Here is a 15,943-nt window from a genome sequence, read left to right on the forward strand (position 1 = left end):
ACTTCAAGCAAAGGGGGGGCAGCAGCACCCTCAGCACCCCTAATTCCAGCGCTTATGTTTGTGATTGCCTTTCACATCTCCTTTTCCTCCATCTGAGCTCCCCTGTTCCCAGCCCCAGCGTTTCTGTCAGGATGGAGAGGCAATAATGGATATCAGTTCACCAATGGTTAGTTGTTGTTTGGGGGTGGAGGGCAGGATGTGCCCTTTTAAGACTCTGGTTCCATAGAGTAACAGGTAATTTTCTCTCCTCCCTCCCTGTTGCTTAGGGGGAGGGAGTTGATTACACTTGCTTCATGATGTGAAGACTGAGCCCATGAAACACCCAGAGCATGAATCATTTGGGCTGAGAGAGATTTAGCTCCCTGCAGCTCCATATTCTTTGGAAGTAGCACTGAGATTTGCACAGCTCCTACTGTCCAGGAGCTGATTCAAATTCAACCAGTCTGCAAGTTCTGTGAATCAAACACAGCAGACGGCACCCTGTCTAGGGAAAAAGTTGTTTGCATGATACAAGGTGCTGAGTAGTCCATTTCCCCAGCCTTCTCTGGGGCTGCAGCTGAGTGATTTCCACTGGAGATAATGGAAGTCATGCAACTAAACTTAGAAGATGTAACTTCTTCAGGGAGCAATTTGCAAAGGGCTGAGACCCAGTCTCCCTTTCTGCAGGTGCAATTTGCTCCCACAAAAATGAACTGTAGGTGCAGATCTCAATTCTCACACCTTTAGCACTTGGAGGCATTGCACAGATATACATTTCCAGTTCAGTTGTGGCTCAAAATGTGCATGCAAATTGTGCCTACAAAAAGAGGCTGCTCCTTTTAACACACAGCCTGAAATGTGCCTCTTGTTTGGACCACTTTGTTTGTCATTAAACAGCCAAGACCTGACATTCCCATATCTGTGTTTTCTTGCTGCCCCCCACCTACACTGACCCCCATATCCTAGGGACTTTTTTAAATTGGGTTTTCTTCTTTGGTGTTTGTGCTCACAAGGGAATTGTGTTCACAGAGGGGATTCCCAGGCAGCTCTGGGGATGGGGATAGTTAACGAAGAGGCAGCCCCCCTTACTGTGTAGCCACAAATCCTCCTAATAGTGCTGGGTGTCGACAAGGTCAGGGGGTCACCACAGGCTGGCATATCAAACTTCACCAAAAAATGCAACGTTAGCTAAGCAGAGCATTTCCCGGTGGCGCCAGTCTCACCGAGCTCTCATAAAAGGGCTGTCTGCAGCCATCCATGGCTGAGTAATAACAGCCACCACCAGGCCCCTAAAATTATACGGACAAATTAAATTGGCCCTTTCCATATCATGTGGGACTTAAACACATGTTCTTTTTCTTGTTACAGTAATAGCAGGAAGCTGGGCACAGGATTTTACAGCTCTGAGCAGCACACTAAAGAAATTCACAGCTGAAAATATTAGTAGCAGGTTTGAGCAAATTACAGTGCATGTGCTTTTAGTTCCACATTGTCTCTCCTAACAAATAATAATAATATCTTGCCCTCCTTTCCATAGGGTGTTAATCCTAGGTTGTCAAAGAACATTAGGAATAGTATTTAAAGAGCTGTAAGATAAATAAATATTGTTCTTATATCACAAATGGGTCAACTGACAGAGAGGTTAAGAGAGTTGCCTAAAATCACATAGAGTAGAGTAGAGTTGGGAATAGAACCCAAGCATCCAGACTTCTTATACCTTGATGTAATTCACAGGACATCCAGTGGATTCACTGGACTCCACACCCAGAACTGGGAATAGAGCCCAGGAATCCTGACTCTCAGCCTCTTGTAACCCTTAGACCCCACTTCCCACCCAGAGCTGGGACTGGAACCCAAGAGTCCTGACTCCCAGTTCCTTCCAAAGAGTAATCATATGTGCTGTTCCACATAATAATTGGTCTAAATAGAATGTGTCTTGCAATAACTTATCAATCTATTGCTCAACTTTGCATATAAGATCCAGTCATAGTATCTCTGTGTCAGTTTCTCTATCCCTATTGAAAATCCTATACAATTTAATAGGAATTTTTATAGAAATGGTTTTTAAAACCTATAGAATTTAATAGAGAGCAAAACTCTTTCTGTGTAGCTTTGAAACATCCAATAGCATTTTGTGCCAGGAATATAATTATCTGTGTCTGTGGAATGGCTCACTCATTCAATAGACAAGTTATTTTCTGTTAAATTCTCTTGAACTTTTCCATAAGGGTAGTAATCCTGCTGCACACATAGCACACGGAGAATAGCTCTGGAGACACTGATAGGTAACACCAGATGAAGTGGATTTCAGGAAGCCAGCACTGTAGGTGTGGGTATTGCTCTGAAATCCCCAGTGTGTGCAGACCATCACAGAATAAGCAGATGTATATGGTTGGCACAATGTGTACTGTTGTTCCCTGTGGCTCCAGAGGTAAAGAAGGTGAATGGTACGGGCTTGTCCTGACCCACTCATCTGCAAAGAAGAGTGCCGAGGACTCTTTCAGATGGCTGCTCTTTTCAAATGTAAGGATTAATTTTCCTGGCAGAAGAATGTTTTGAGTTGCTTGAGCCAGCAGCAATGGTGGGAGGGGGGCTTTAATACCCAGTGTGGTCTATCAGCATAATTCCCTGGTGGACTTAGGGAGTGTAAACAAGAGACTTCACTCAAGCAAGTATTTTGGGGTGTATGGGATCCTCCTTGAGCCTTGATACTGAAAATAATCCAGGAGCTACTCAGTTAGGTTATGGATGAACTGTTAGATGAGTTCCAGAGGGGACAAGCATGGCCCCCAGAGGCTAGCAAGTGCTGCACCATAACACGTTACACCTCACAGGACATTTCACACCACAGATAGATCACAGCAGCAAAACACAAACTTCATTTCCTCCTGGTTTATCTGGAGGCACCTATGACCCTCATTGCTGCACAACCACCACCTCCTCCTCTGAGGTAATTTTCCAACAGAGAGAAGTTGTGTTTTCTTTGGCTTCTGATCAGCTGTTTCCTGAGCACTTTGAAAGTTTTGTTTTTCTGTTGACTGCAAAATGTTTTTCATAAAATGAGATTATGATAAACCTCTTAATTTCCTTCCAGTTATTAATGAACAAACAAATTGGATTAAAAAGATATGAAATTGATGGAAGAAAAATCCTTTTTTACTTTGATGAGGTAATTATTTTGATATGTATGATTGTTATTTTTCTATGTTAGGATAAGGAGAATGGACCAGATTTAAATAAAACAATAATGAATACTTTGCCTTTCATAGCTCCTTGCAGGTGAGGATCTTAATACAAATGTTAATTGGCAACCCTCTTGAACACCTTCTGAGGCAGGCAGCCATCATTCACATTTTTGGCAGGGAAACCGAGGCACAGGGAATGCAGGTGACTTGCCCCAGATCACACAGGAGGTCAGAATAGATCCCAGTTCTCCTGGTTTCTAGTCCTGTGCTTTAACCACAAGATAACCTGACACTAAAGCACCATTATGGTCACCAAAATGGCTATGTGAAAATGGCCCTTTACTCAACAAATCCATTTGCAATGAGTATTCGGAGTGAGACCTCCAAAGCCAGTGCACACCCGGGGAGAGGGAGCTGGTGATCTTTTCCACCTTGCTCATCAGCAACAGAACCTTTAACTAAATTCCATTTGCAGAACATCTTATGACTGATGATGCTGATGCATAAGCCAGAGAACACAGCTTGGGTTTCAGATGCCAGGCTGAGTTTGTGGCACTGGCACACTGCCCCCAATACAGGGTGTGCTTTACAGGTCCGGTTGAACCTGTGTATCTTATTCATCTATCTATGCTTTTATGTCCCACTCATCTTAGCATAGTAAACAGCTTGGTATTGGAAGGTACCTTGGTTAATGCAGGTATCTAGCACAGTGAGTGTCAAATGGTGCACGCTGTACAGTAGTAAGCAGCTGGCTTACTCCACTGATTTATAGAACTGCAGGCTATGTTAATCTAAACTCTTATGTCCTTTGTGCAGATTCCTAGCGAGTGTATGACCTGTGTAAAATTTCAAGCCTTCAGAGAGTATATAGTTGGGAAAACTGCCCCTGTCCCCATCAAAGTGTATGATTATTATGAGCCAGGTATGTGCTGTTTTTCTTTGGATCTTGCTAACGCTAAAGCACTAGCCATGTGGCTTGTTTATAATTTGTCATTCTTAATGCTCTGTAGCTTTTGAAGCAACTCGTTTCTACAATGTGAGTGAAAACAGCCCCTTGGCTCGGGAACTCTGTGATGGGCCAACATGCAATGAGGTGGAAAGCTCAGCCAATCACTGGGTTGGTAAGTTGCTGTAAAACTAACGTGTCAATCTCTGAAAGCAGAATCCAAAGGTATATAACTCAGGAATTCAGAACTGAGAGTGAGGGTTTTAAAAAGATGTTTATTTCAGTGTCTAAAGGCTACAGTAGTAGGCAGTTTTCAGATGCCTGTGACGACTATAGAAATGATTATAGCTGATTAGACCAATGATGCATTTAGTTTGATCTTCTATCATCAACAGTAGCTAGTACATGTTGCTTCAGAGAGAGGAGTAATGTACTGTTATGGAATAACCTGCTAATGAGTGAAGTTTCCTCTTTATTCCTGTCCGTTATTGGTTGGTTTATGCCCTGAAAATGAAGTCTTATGTCCCTTATAATTTTCTTAATCTTTTATTTAACTTAATTGTGAATGCTGCTATTATTCATTCATATAAATGTTGCTTTTTTTTGTGTCCTGTTTAAGTTCTTGGCCTCAGTAATATCTTGTGGCACAGAGTTCTACAAGTTAATTATTTAGAAAGACAGAATAGTTTCATGTGTCTGCCATGACAATAACTTCTTCCAAGACTACCTACCTCTTTCTGTCCCATTTGATGCACAAATTTGGGGGGGGGGATGTACTGTACACAGAGCTGAAGTATTACAGTCTACTCCATTACTGGTCTTCCAGAGCAGCAGGTCTATTCCCACAGCTTCTTGCTTCAGTAAGTTCATAAGCTCCTGTTGAGAAGCTGTAGGGAATTCTTATGAAAAACATGTCTAGGAAGCACAAGAAAAAACAATAAAAATAGTCTCTCCCCTCTGCTTCTGATGTTCGTGCTTCCATTTCAGGTTTTGTTCACTCTGGGCCATGCAACAATGTTTTTGGCTGCTTAGAAGATGAGTACTTTGAGCAGTGCATGTGCTCCCGGGACTGTGGCTATGATGGGGAGCCAGTATGTGGATCAGATGGGATGATTTATCAGAACCATTGCCAGATGGAGGTAGCATCCTGCAGGAATAATACAAGGATAGAGCAGATACCTATGTCTCAATGTTCTGCCTGTAAGTTCCATTCAGTTTCCTGTTCTGTTATGTGTTAGCCAAGGCAGTCCATGACTTCTCCTGAACAAAGTCTGCTGATTAAATTGTGTGTCTGATGTGGACAAGTGGAAGATTTGAACTCCAGTCTCCAAAAGTGAAAAGGTAGCTCCCTGTCCTGTTACACATGAGCTGATTCTTGCATTTGGTAAGAGTTGCCAGTTTCCTGCTGTGCTGAAAATGTCACAGTTGGGTTTATGTACCTGAAGGACAAAATGACCCTTAAGGAATTTCCATTTATATCCATCCAGAATGATGTCTCCAGATATAAATGAGCCCTGTGAGAGATGTCTGAGATTTCCTATATGCTTTCATCAGGTGCAGTGTGGCTCATGTTGGATCATGGATAGGGCCCTATGAAAATCATGGTTTCATGGACTGCACAGAAATTGCAAAAATTAGCCCAATGCTGTGATTTTTTCGAACAGTGAGGAGGCATACATGGGCACCCCTGTTTCTGCCTCTCCACTGAGGCCATGGCTGCTCATGGGGCATTAGCAGGCCAGTCCCATGCCAGAGGTGGGCATGGAAGTGGCGAGGGTGGTGGGCCAGGGTTGTGTGTTCTCACCAATGGACAGGTGATGAATGCCACCTGGAGAGAAGCCAACTGTATGTAGATTGAACTACATGGTGCCAACTGGTCCTGTCCTGCCTGGGGAAGAGATCAGGGCTGGGCTTGCTTCATGCTCTGCTCCAGGCTGCCGCCACTGCTTCCTGTATGGCCAGCGGGGAGAGGAGGTCAGCACTGACAATATGGCCTTAGGAGCCCAGGCCTGGCCCACTTCACCGTGGCCACTGCAGGCCTGGAGGAGATGTAGGGTTACTAACCCTGCAGGATTGTCCAGGAATTAAAGATTCATCTTTAATTAAAGATTATGTATTGTGATGAAACCTCTTGGAATACATTCAATCAGCGTTGGCAACCCTAGGGAGACACCATTGTGCCAGCTGGCTAGGAGCTAAGACTGGGATCCATCCCACCCCTGTGATCCCTCCACTGTGGCAGGGCCCCCTCATACACCTCCATTTGTTCTAAGTGGTGGCAGTGTTGACTACTGTGCTGGTTACAGTGGGGGGATGGATTCCAGTCTCAGCTCCTTGCCAGACGGCACTGAGGTGTCACCCCCAGGGCCTGTGGGGGCCACATTAGGGCAGGCCAGGCCAGGCCAGGCCAAACCAGGATGGACCTCCTAATTACCACATTGTCAGCACCTATCCCCACTCCTCACCAGCCAGAGAGGATGCACTAGTGGCAGCCTCGGCCAGAGCTGAGGACAGAATGAACCAGACCCTAGTTTTTGCCCCAGGCTGGGCTGGCATCATGTGGTTCATCTGCATGTGCTGAACTGGCTCTCACTCCACATCAGAGTAGCATTCATCACCCTGGCTGTTGATGAAACACTGTGTTGTCCCCCGTCCACTCTATGGGGTAGGACTGGCCCGCTAGCTGCCCACAAGAAGCCACAGCCTCAGTGGGGAAGCAGAAATGGAGATACCCATTGCTGATTCCCCTTTGTAGGAAAGTCACAGCAGTTCGGCGTGGGGGTAGGGACTTGGCAGGCATGCATATCCTGTGAAATTTGAACATTTACCCATGACACTGCCATCAATTAAAAAAATCCAGAACTTTCTCTGGCCATAATCATGGGGAACTGAAACATTTTCTAGTGGTTCTGTAACCAGCATTGTGGCAATTGTATCATTTTCTTCTACAGCCAAGAATTTGCCAGAAGAAAGAGAAACACATTTCCACACAGTTGAGCAGCCTAGCATTCAGCAAACTCCTGCAGGTATTGGCATGTCTTTAGATTGGTGTAAGACCCTTTTTCTTTGGGAAGGTTAAAACTGATCATGACGTATAAGTGACTCAAATAATTTCTTTGCATTTTGCAAAAAAAGCAAAAGTAGGCTGAAAATCTGAAAGTTAGAAAAAAAGTGAAAAGGCCAGAGAATTTAGGCCAAATGAATGCATAAATGTGAACCTAGCTCTTGTCCCCTGCTCTGAAGAAGTTAACATATGCTGTGTGCAGCCTCCTGTGCACATGGGAGCCTGAGATTTAGTGCCAGCTAGTTATGTATGGAGAGGAGTGGGTGCAGCCCAAGCTCGGGGATATGGGAGTTTTTATTCAGCAGCTATCATAGCATCTCATTAGCAGTGTTAACCTGGAAACTTTCCGTTTGGGATCAGACTGGTGTAGTCTCTCCTAGCAAATGAGTCAGGGGGACTTGGTGCCAGCTAGACCCTTTGCGGGAACCGTGGAGATTGTGGCTGGATCAAACTTATCCTTAGCTATTCTGATCAACTTTTCACTTGGCAGCCCTGATCCTGTTGTTAAAGCCTCTGTCTAGGGCAAATGGCCTTCATAAGTCCAAGGTGAAGGGCAGTGGAAGGAGCTGCCACTTTAACGTGTTTGAATGAATTGAGGAAGCTGGATGCTCATTTCAATTGGTGCTTTAATTTTTGGGATTTTTTTTTCCAAGATTTATATTTCAAACTTGCTCTTATGTTACACTAAATCTCACAAGGAAGCATTGGAGGTGGGGTCAATAGAGTAGTTTGTTTCATACCGCTTCTAGTAAATAAACTGGACTGGATTTTTCCTGGCTGCTTTCCACTCATTAATTCTTCCTTAACCTCAAACTCTCCCATCAAGTGAGCAAAACAGAGGCAGAAGTAAACGGACAGAAGCTGTGTTCCCCTCTCTCTTCTGTGTTCTCCTGGCACCAATGCTGAGACCAACGTGTATCCAGCCCCCTCAGTTCTCTGCCCTATCTCTACTCAGCAAAAACTGCTGGGCAGCTTTTCAAGAGACATGAATGTAGTGGATATTCTGTTTTGAGTGTTCCCACAGGTGACTTCACCTGAGAAGTTGTAAACTGATTGAGTGTGTGTCACGCTCACACTCAGTCTCTCTGGATTTTGATAGTGCATAAATCAATTGATTTTCTGTAAGAGTAAGTGAGATGGATGCTTGTTTTCTTCTAAGCTATGTAAATGTGGTCTGCTCCGCATCTCTTTCTTCCAATTGCATCTGAAACCTTTAAAACATTCACCCCATGAAAAACCACTAAAACATATTCTATTTAATGGCAAAAAGCTATGTTAATGCAGAGTTAAGGTTCCTTGGTGGTATGTCATCACTTTGCAGAACACTGAGTTGAGCAAAACTCAGACTTCTGAAAACCAGGAAATGAAAAGTTAAGGTTGGCCATGCAACCTTAACTCTGCCCTTTCAGCAGTGCCCAAATATGCCCAGTTAACACATATACCTTTACTCTGACAACCCCACAGTTGCTGAAAGGTACAAGCTCTTCATCTCCTTTTACAACCCATTTACTCTCATCCACAGAACACCATCTCTTAAAGGACAAAAAGGGGGGGAACAACATAGCCTATGCCACCTTTTTTCTGACTCCTCGGAGCTGGCAGTAGCCAGTGGGAATTATTCGCATTCCAGATTCAGTCAATGTGTTAGGCATATCTACACTAAATGGTGAAGGCAATAGTCGGGTCTCTTTAGTAAAGGTGTGTTTGTGATATGAGGACATGTGGATTACTTTGGGACATGTGACAGGACTGTGATTATGATATGAAGAGATCTATGTTTTGGATTCTCTGATGCACAGGAGCAAAGGGAAGAGCTGCATGTGTATCTTTTGCATTGAAATGAAACATACTGGATCCTGAATTGTGTATGTTATATAATTAGCAGGGGAAGGGGTTTTATTACAAAGGATATTGTCGGTAGTGAGCTGGGATATGAGAGCAGTCTAAGCATTCATTCTTTGCATGCATTCCAGGTAAAATGAGTATAGTTGGTGTCAGGTGTAACTGTACTGAATAGTGCAGGCAATAGTAAACTCTACTTGGTAAAGGTGTGTTCATGAGATCTGTGGATTACTTTGAGGTGTGTGACAGAGCTGTGATTGTGATGTGAGGAGATCTATGTTTTGCATCCTCTTTTGTATGAAGAAGGGGAAGAGATACACGTGTACCATCAGAATGCGGTATTCATAATGTCTATTCAAAATTGTGTAGGTTATTATTCCAAAGGATATTGTCAGCAGTAAGGTGGAATATGAGAGGATTCTTATGCTTTAATGATGGCTAAGATAATGTAGGTTGAGATGGTATCCTGTGAGTAAGCATAAGGGAGTGGTAAAAGGCTGAGACAGATGACATTTAAAACGATCTGACTAAGCATGTTGATTTTAGAGGACTTAGAAAGGTTGACTTTTAAACAAAAGTTGTGACACAACCTTAACTATAGTGGCATTGCTGCATTACTATAATATAGACAGAATACTGCTGGCCACATCATCTATAGACTCGGGCAAAAGAAATGGGATTCATAAATGACCTGAACTCAGTTATGCTGGGTGTCTTATTTATTTGAATGTCTGAAATGTGCATCCCTTCATTCATCATTGGCACAGGGACATTAAAGCACAAACACTTGTGCTTGATTGGGTCACAGGATCTCCGAGTGCCTTGGTCATTCCAGTAAGAAGCAGGAAGCTCCTGGAAAGCAGATGTTTCTCTGAACTGAGCTGTCATGGCAGAGTGAACATTTTAAAATAAAACCAGCTAAATCCTGCTTCAGGAAAAGCGAACAGCATGTGATTCTAAATAATCCTCTGGGCTCATCTTAGGTCAACCATGCGTTAAATGAAGTTCAACAAGTGAATGAATCCCTCCTTACAAACAGGTCCCATTTGGACTCATTGGTTTGTTAGTGATGAAGCATGTGATTGGTTTAAGTCTGCTCAGATGCTGTGGGGCTCAAGTGAAAGTTCAGATAATCTGTGCCTAAATCTGCGATTTCCTAAAGGGATGTCAAACTCCAGGAGCCAAATCAAGTTTCAGGCGGGTGGGGAGAATGGACTCAGTACAGACTTAATCTCCAGGAAGTGCCTTTTCCTTGCAGAACCTCATGGTGTTTATATTGTCTGTAGTCCTTGTGCATTTTTCATATCATTTGGCCCTGAGTAATACTTTCACTGTTAACTGTGGTACCCCAGCGATGGAAACAGTGTGATCCAGCTCCCTGTCCGCTCATATGCTGGGGAACTTTGAAATGTACTTGGTCTCATTCTGGCAAACAGTTACTCCAGGAGTACAGTCCCATTCACATCAGTAGAATTCCTGATGTGGGTAACAGCTACTTACGAGAGTTAGGGTTGGCAGGATCATCCCCACAATAAAGCCATCAGCTGTACTACCCCCAACAAATAACATGTAGCCTTGAGAAGCCAGAGTATGAGTTCCCTTGGGGTTTCTTTGCATCATCAGATCCTATCTTCTGCAGTAACCGTCCCAAACTCTGGAGCTGACACAACTGACGCGATGGGATCAGGGTTGTTATTCTTCTATGTTTTAGAAAAGAATGTATTTGCAGACTGGCACGTAGAAAGGTCATCCCTGCCTCTCAGATATTTTCTCTTGTGCTGGAGAGAATTGCTGGGGTAGGAATTAGGAAATGGCATTCACTCTTGAATCGCCTTACTTCCCAGCCTAACCTTCCATGCTCTTTTAGTGTGTCCTGTCCCTCAGCCCCCTGCCATATGCTGTTTTATTTACAGTGTAAGCTCTCTGGGCAAGGTCCTTGTTGCTAACCCAGCTGTAAGTACCTAGCATCCATTTCTGGCTGGTTGGCTTTTTTAAGTTGCTTGTCACATTGATGTAAAATAAGTAACAAGGGGAGTGTTGTGAGTCCCAGGGCTCCCCACCTCTGCAGCTCTGATACCTTCCCTCTGTTAGAGGCTAGGCTGTCTGTGGCTGTTTCCAAAACTTACTGATGCCACTATGAAACTTCACAGCCCCAGGTGCTGAATACACTGCCTCCCAGCCAGCCCCAGAGTTCAGGAATGAACTCTCTCCCCATGGAGCCACACCATGACACCAGCTGGCTGGAACATTCTTTGCAGGAGCACTAACTGCTTAGGATTGATTAGGTTGGCAAGGGGCCATTTTTTTACTTTCATCCCATCAGTGGGCAGCAAACATTGGCTGAGGCACAATTTGGAGGTGGGGGGAGCATTTTGTGTGTAATAGGAAACATTGGCCTTTCATCTTTGCTTTGAATCAAATGTTACATTCCTAGGAGTGAGTTTTGTGATCTTAATTCCGTCCCCAGTGGACAGCACTCATCTATTCATAGAACAATCTCATGATCTGGCAGGTTCTCCTTTAGAGGAGGCCAAGAAGGAGTTAGCATGGAGATTGACTCTCCTTTCAGGCAAGAGGTCCCTTGCTTTACGGCTGAATGAGCTGCTGGGAGGGTGTGGAAGGTGATAGGGAAAGGCTTTCAGGATTTTTATTTCTAGAGTACAAACATTTTTCAAAGGCCTTGGAGAGGGTCCCTATTAAATAAAACAAATATTATGGTGGGACGTTTCCTCCCTGCAGCAAGTGAAGTAAAGTGAGCAGTTTGCTTGGGTTTGGATTGGAATAGTCACATGAGTGAAGCCAATAGGGAAGCTAAGCAATTTGGTCCAGACTGCAGCAGAAAGGAGCAGCTCTGAACATAAGGAGATGTTTTTATCCCAGGATGTTTTCAGCTGTGTCACCCAAATTAGATAATGGCAGCCTGTGTGTGTGGGAAACTGCCGAGTGAGTGACCTTTCCCAAACGAGCATCTGACATCTGGGATAGGATGGAGGGAACATCCCACTCCCACTCTTGAGGGGTCCATCCCTTTCTTATCCCTTGATAGCTCTTCTGTAGCTTGTCAGTGAGCTGAAATGGAGAGTCTTGCCCCAGGTACACATGCCCCACTCCAGCTAGTTACTAGGTCAGTGGAATGGTTCTGAGGGGCGGAGGGGCTCCAGCAGCACCACCTGCTCTGATCAAGCCCAGATCTGTGTTCTGACTGGCTGACAAGCAATCTAACCCCATAAGCCAATCTCCGTTGGAACTTGAACAAAGTGTGTTACTCTAACCCTGAATATAAACTGACTTTGTACTTGTTTTTATTAGTAATAATACTTAAAACTGTAACTTTCATCAGATGATCTCAAAGCACCTTATTCAGCTGGGTCAGTATTCTCCTCCCAATTTTACCAGTGCAGAAACTGAGGAACAAAGAGGGGCAGTGACTTGCTCAGAATTGCACAGAGAGTCATTAGGAGAACTGGCTACAGAGCCTAAGGATCCTGACTCTCATTCCTTGGTCCTAACAAATAGACCAAGCTACTTAATTTATAATAGTTTTCAGACATTAAAACTCCCTAATTCAGCCATTGAAGCTGCTGCCACTGCCCCATACATGTGGGAAAGTGCTGTGTCCAATCCTGTTATTGAAGTGTGTGGGGATTGTGTCTCTCCTCACCTTTCTCTATGATGAAGTAGTATACTCAGCCTGAGGGCATGGGAACTGCAGGGAGCAGAGATGTATCTGAAACAGGTACTTTAAAAAAATTGGTAATTAAGTAATAAGTCAATTGAAATGAACTTCTTTAAAAAAGCACCTGCTTCTTTCTACAGGATCTGCATGCCCTCACACAATGTGCACCCCACACACGTCTATCCCATCTTACCCTCACCCCACCTCACCTCCTACCAACAATAGACATAAATAGCTTTTGTGGTTTTTTAAATTAAAAGGCCCCTTTTCCAAGCATTCTTTCTTATTTTCCCCAATACCCAAATCTCAAAGAAGGAAATATAGAAAATCCTGATGCAGGGCAGCTCTGCTGTCTGTACTCTGGGATCAAACCATTTAATAATTTAATAGCTTGTGTGTAGAAACATAGGCCCAGATATGTGCAGGGCTGTCAACATACACTTCCCCCTCTGCTGTCGAGAGGAGTGAGGTGTTCAGCTCCCCTGACTGAACAACAATGCCTCCTTCAAGTCTTACCCCACTCCCCCCAATACCCAACATGTCCTGCCAAGAAGCAGAAGAGCTGTCTGTGGCAGTCTCTCTTTGTCTAAGGCATGTCCTGCAAGAGTGTTAGTCTGAGGCTGTTCTTGTTTCCTTTCAACCAGAGGAAGGCCCTGCACTCCAGTCAGACCTGTCCTACTACTCTTACGAGTACGATCCAGACCCTTATGCCTCTGAAGCTGACGTCTTTGAGGTTGCAGCAGAGCTGACAACAGCAAGCAGCACATTGAGAGAAGGGGACAAAATTCGGGAAGTGGTGACCACAGTAGAATGGTGAGAGGAAGATGTGAGGGGAAGAATCTGCTTTTTTTAATCAATTCTGATATCGTAAACATGAGTCTGGGTCAAGAGTGAGTGTAAATAATGCAGAAGGGGCGTGCTAACAATCATGCTGCTAATTGCATTGGCCTAGGACCAGCTGCGGGTCAGGCTAGTGTTGGGATGGCAGCTGGGACCTCCATGCCTGGAAGTGTCAGTTCCTAACCTAAATTGTAAATTCAAAAGGACTTGTTAAGCTTGTCCCTGCCTGGCCCCACTACTGCTGCAGAGACATGAGGCAGAAATGACTTATCTTCATTATATTCTCTCTTCCACAGAAATAAATAATTTAAAATAAAAAGAAGAGGCTCAGAATCAACTCCTGTACGAGTTTGATCCTAAAGATGACCTGCTGCAGAACAGAAACCAAATGACGACTACTTCCTGATACTCTCAGAATTGTAGGCTTTGCCTCCTCATGGGGGGCAGGCGCTCCAAGGGGGTACTAAGAATTATTTTTCTATCAAATTTTCTGCCTTTGGTGCACCCTCTTAGGCGTTTTTTCAAGGATGGGAGACCAATGTGCTGCCCCACTGTAAGGTGAGGAGAACAGGGGCTAGAATTCAAATCTTTAGACCACTTCAAAGTATGTTATGAGGATACTGCAAACACCATTTCCTAACTACCCTGAGTCCTGTGTGCTCAGCTGAGTTGCTGTTGGAGGGGATGGCTGAGGAGTTTTCTTTTAAAAAAAAAAATAAGTGTATTTTAGCAAAGTGTACCACAACAAAAGGTTAAACACCCCTCAGCCACCACTCCCCTACAGCCCACTGCACCAGCAGCATGTTGCCCTGCAGAAAGGAGAGTTCATTGTTCATTAGACTTGACAGGGTGACCATTCTCCAAAAGAAAAGTGAAATCATCTGTGAACTCCACAAGAGTTAAAAGCCTGTCAGTCCAGGACATGGCTGCAGGCTCTGCCTGGGAAGAATGCCCGCAGTAGTGCTGATTAGGGTCAAGTGGCTGAACTCCATTCATGCTGGAGTAGGTACTGCCAAATGCAGCTTGCAGCTTCTGAGCCTTTGCCCCCTCGTTACTCTCTCTTGATAACTCCAGCATGAGAATAAAACTGACCCACAGCCATGGTGTTCTCAGTGCTTGCCTGATTTCACCAGCTATTTCTACTCTGCTCCCGCCAGGATCCCAGTGCAATGGGATTTTTATGTTAATTTTTGTGCAGTCTGTATGGCCCTTGGGCTGCTGGGCAGTGCAAACCCCTCCTCATTGTCACAGAGGCTTGGCTCCTGTAGTCTAAACTGCCCCCAAGCAGTGAGAAGTGGGGTCTAATCAATGTATTTTGCAATGAAATGAAGAGCAAAAGCTGTCCATTTGCGAAGTGCAAAAGCAGGGACATTTTGGGTCTTTCTTCCTGCTTGGGGCCAGGAGCAGCATCATTCCCATTCCCCTTTGGAGGAGTTATGTGCATCCGCTATTGCAAAATAGCCATAGAGTTTTCCCTCCCCGCTTCTATTCTCCCTTCAACACAGTGTGGGGGGTCAGTCCACATGGAGAGTGTTCATGAAAGGAAACAGAAAAAAGCCCAATTCAGTTCACTTTTAGAGCTTGTCTACAGAGGGAAATTGGCCAGAATGGCTACTGTGAAATAGCTCCTTGTGTGGACACTCTGTTCCAAAATAATTTGGGTACTTTGCACACTGATTATTCCAGAATAAAGTGATTTTATTCTGGAATAGTGTCCATTCAGGGAGCTATTCCACACAAGCTATTCTGGCCAATTTCCTGTTTAGTCAAGCCCTGAGTTCCATTTTTCAAATGTTGGGTTCCAGCCAGAGTTCTGAGCAAGGGAAAGATTCCGTGACTGTGATGGCAGCTGGGAAGGGGGCTCTTAAATTTCTTAGGCTGGGGTTGAGTAATTGCTTCAGCCTTCAAACTTCCCACACATATGAGACATGGTGGAAGACCTGAGCTCATAGCGCAGTTCCTGAAATTCCCATAAATTCCAGAATATCTCTGCTGGCTTGTCATCACACCACTCCTTCCCTTGCTGATCTGAGCTCTTCTCTCAGGATCCTAATGTGGCTGCTGCCTGTGTGCATATCCTGCTTCTAAGTAGAGATTTTGCTGTGTCTTTTTAATGTATGCTAATGGACCACCTCCTAACCGTGCCCCACGGCACATCAGAAGCACCAGCTACTCCATTCCTGCCTAGCAGGTAAACAAATGCCTATAAACTAAATTCCATCTCTGTGCTGGCGCTGCCTCCAGCAAGCAACTGGCCTGGTAAGCACTGGCTATTGTGTACACATGACAGCTTAAGTCAATATTTTGCTACTGGGTAAATAACAGGCCTAGTGCAAGCTACAGCAAAAGGCATTTTCTTTTAAAAACATCAGGACTTCAAATATAAACCCTGCTGTTTGCTGGCACCAGCC

General features: G+C 44.4%; 1 protein-coding gene across 12 annotated transcripts in view; it reads left to right on the top strand.

Annotated features, from left to right (window-relative positions):
- CPAMD8 (C3 and PZP like alpha-2-macroglobulin domain containing 8) overlaps window positions 1-15,943 on the top strand; it is a 126,798-nt gene that overhangs the window by 73,994 nt on the left and 36,861 nt on the right. For 7 of the 12 annotated variants that reach the window (XR_010922168.1, XR_010922172.1, XR_010922175.1 and 4 more), the window contains exons 37-43: window positions 3,074-3,148; window positions 3,981-4,086; window positions 4,175-4,285; window positions 5,098-5,310; window positions 7,062-7,136; window positions 13,337-13,505; window positions 13,829-14,090. Coding sequence is in view for 2 of the 12 variants with exons in the window: in XM_067561312.1 (XP_067417413.1) it covers window positions 3,074-3,148; window positions 3,981-4,086; window positions 4,175-4,285; window positions 5,098-5,310; window positions 7,062-7,136; window positions 13,337-13,505 (749 nt within the window). In the remaining 10 variants the exon portion in view is untranslated. Of the gene's footprint in view, window positions 1-2,408; window positions 2,503-3,073; window positions 3,149-3,980; window positions 4,087-4,174; window positions 4,286-5,097; window positions 5,311-7,061; window positions 7,137-13,336; window positions 13,506-13,828; window positions 14,091-15,943 lie in introns of those variants that run through there. The other 5 variants (XR_010922170.1, XM_067561312.1, XM_067561290.1 and 2 more) reach the window with 5 other exon arrangements.

Source organism: Emydura macquarii, unplaced genomic scaffold (genome assembly GCF_026122565.2).
Source record: "Emydura macquarii macquarii isolate MOO-44397 ecotype Brisbane River unplaced genomic scaffold, CSIRO-AGI_Emac_v2 contig_306, whole genome shotgun sequence".
Taxonomy (NCBI): Eukaryota; Metazoa; Chordata; order Testudines; family Chelidae; genus Emydura; species Emydura macquarii.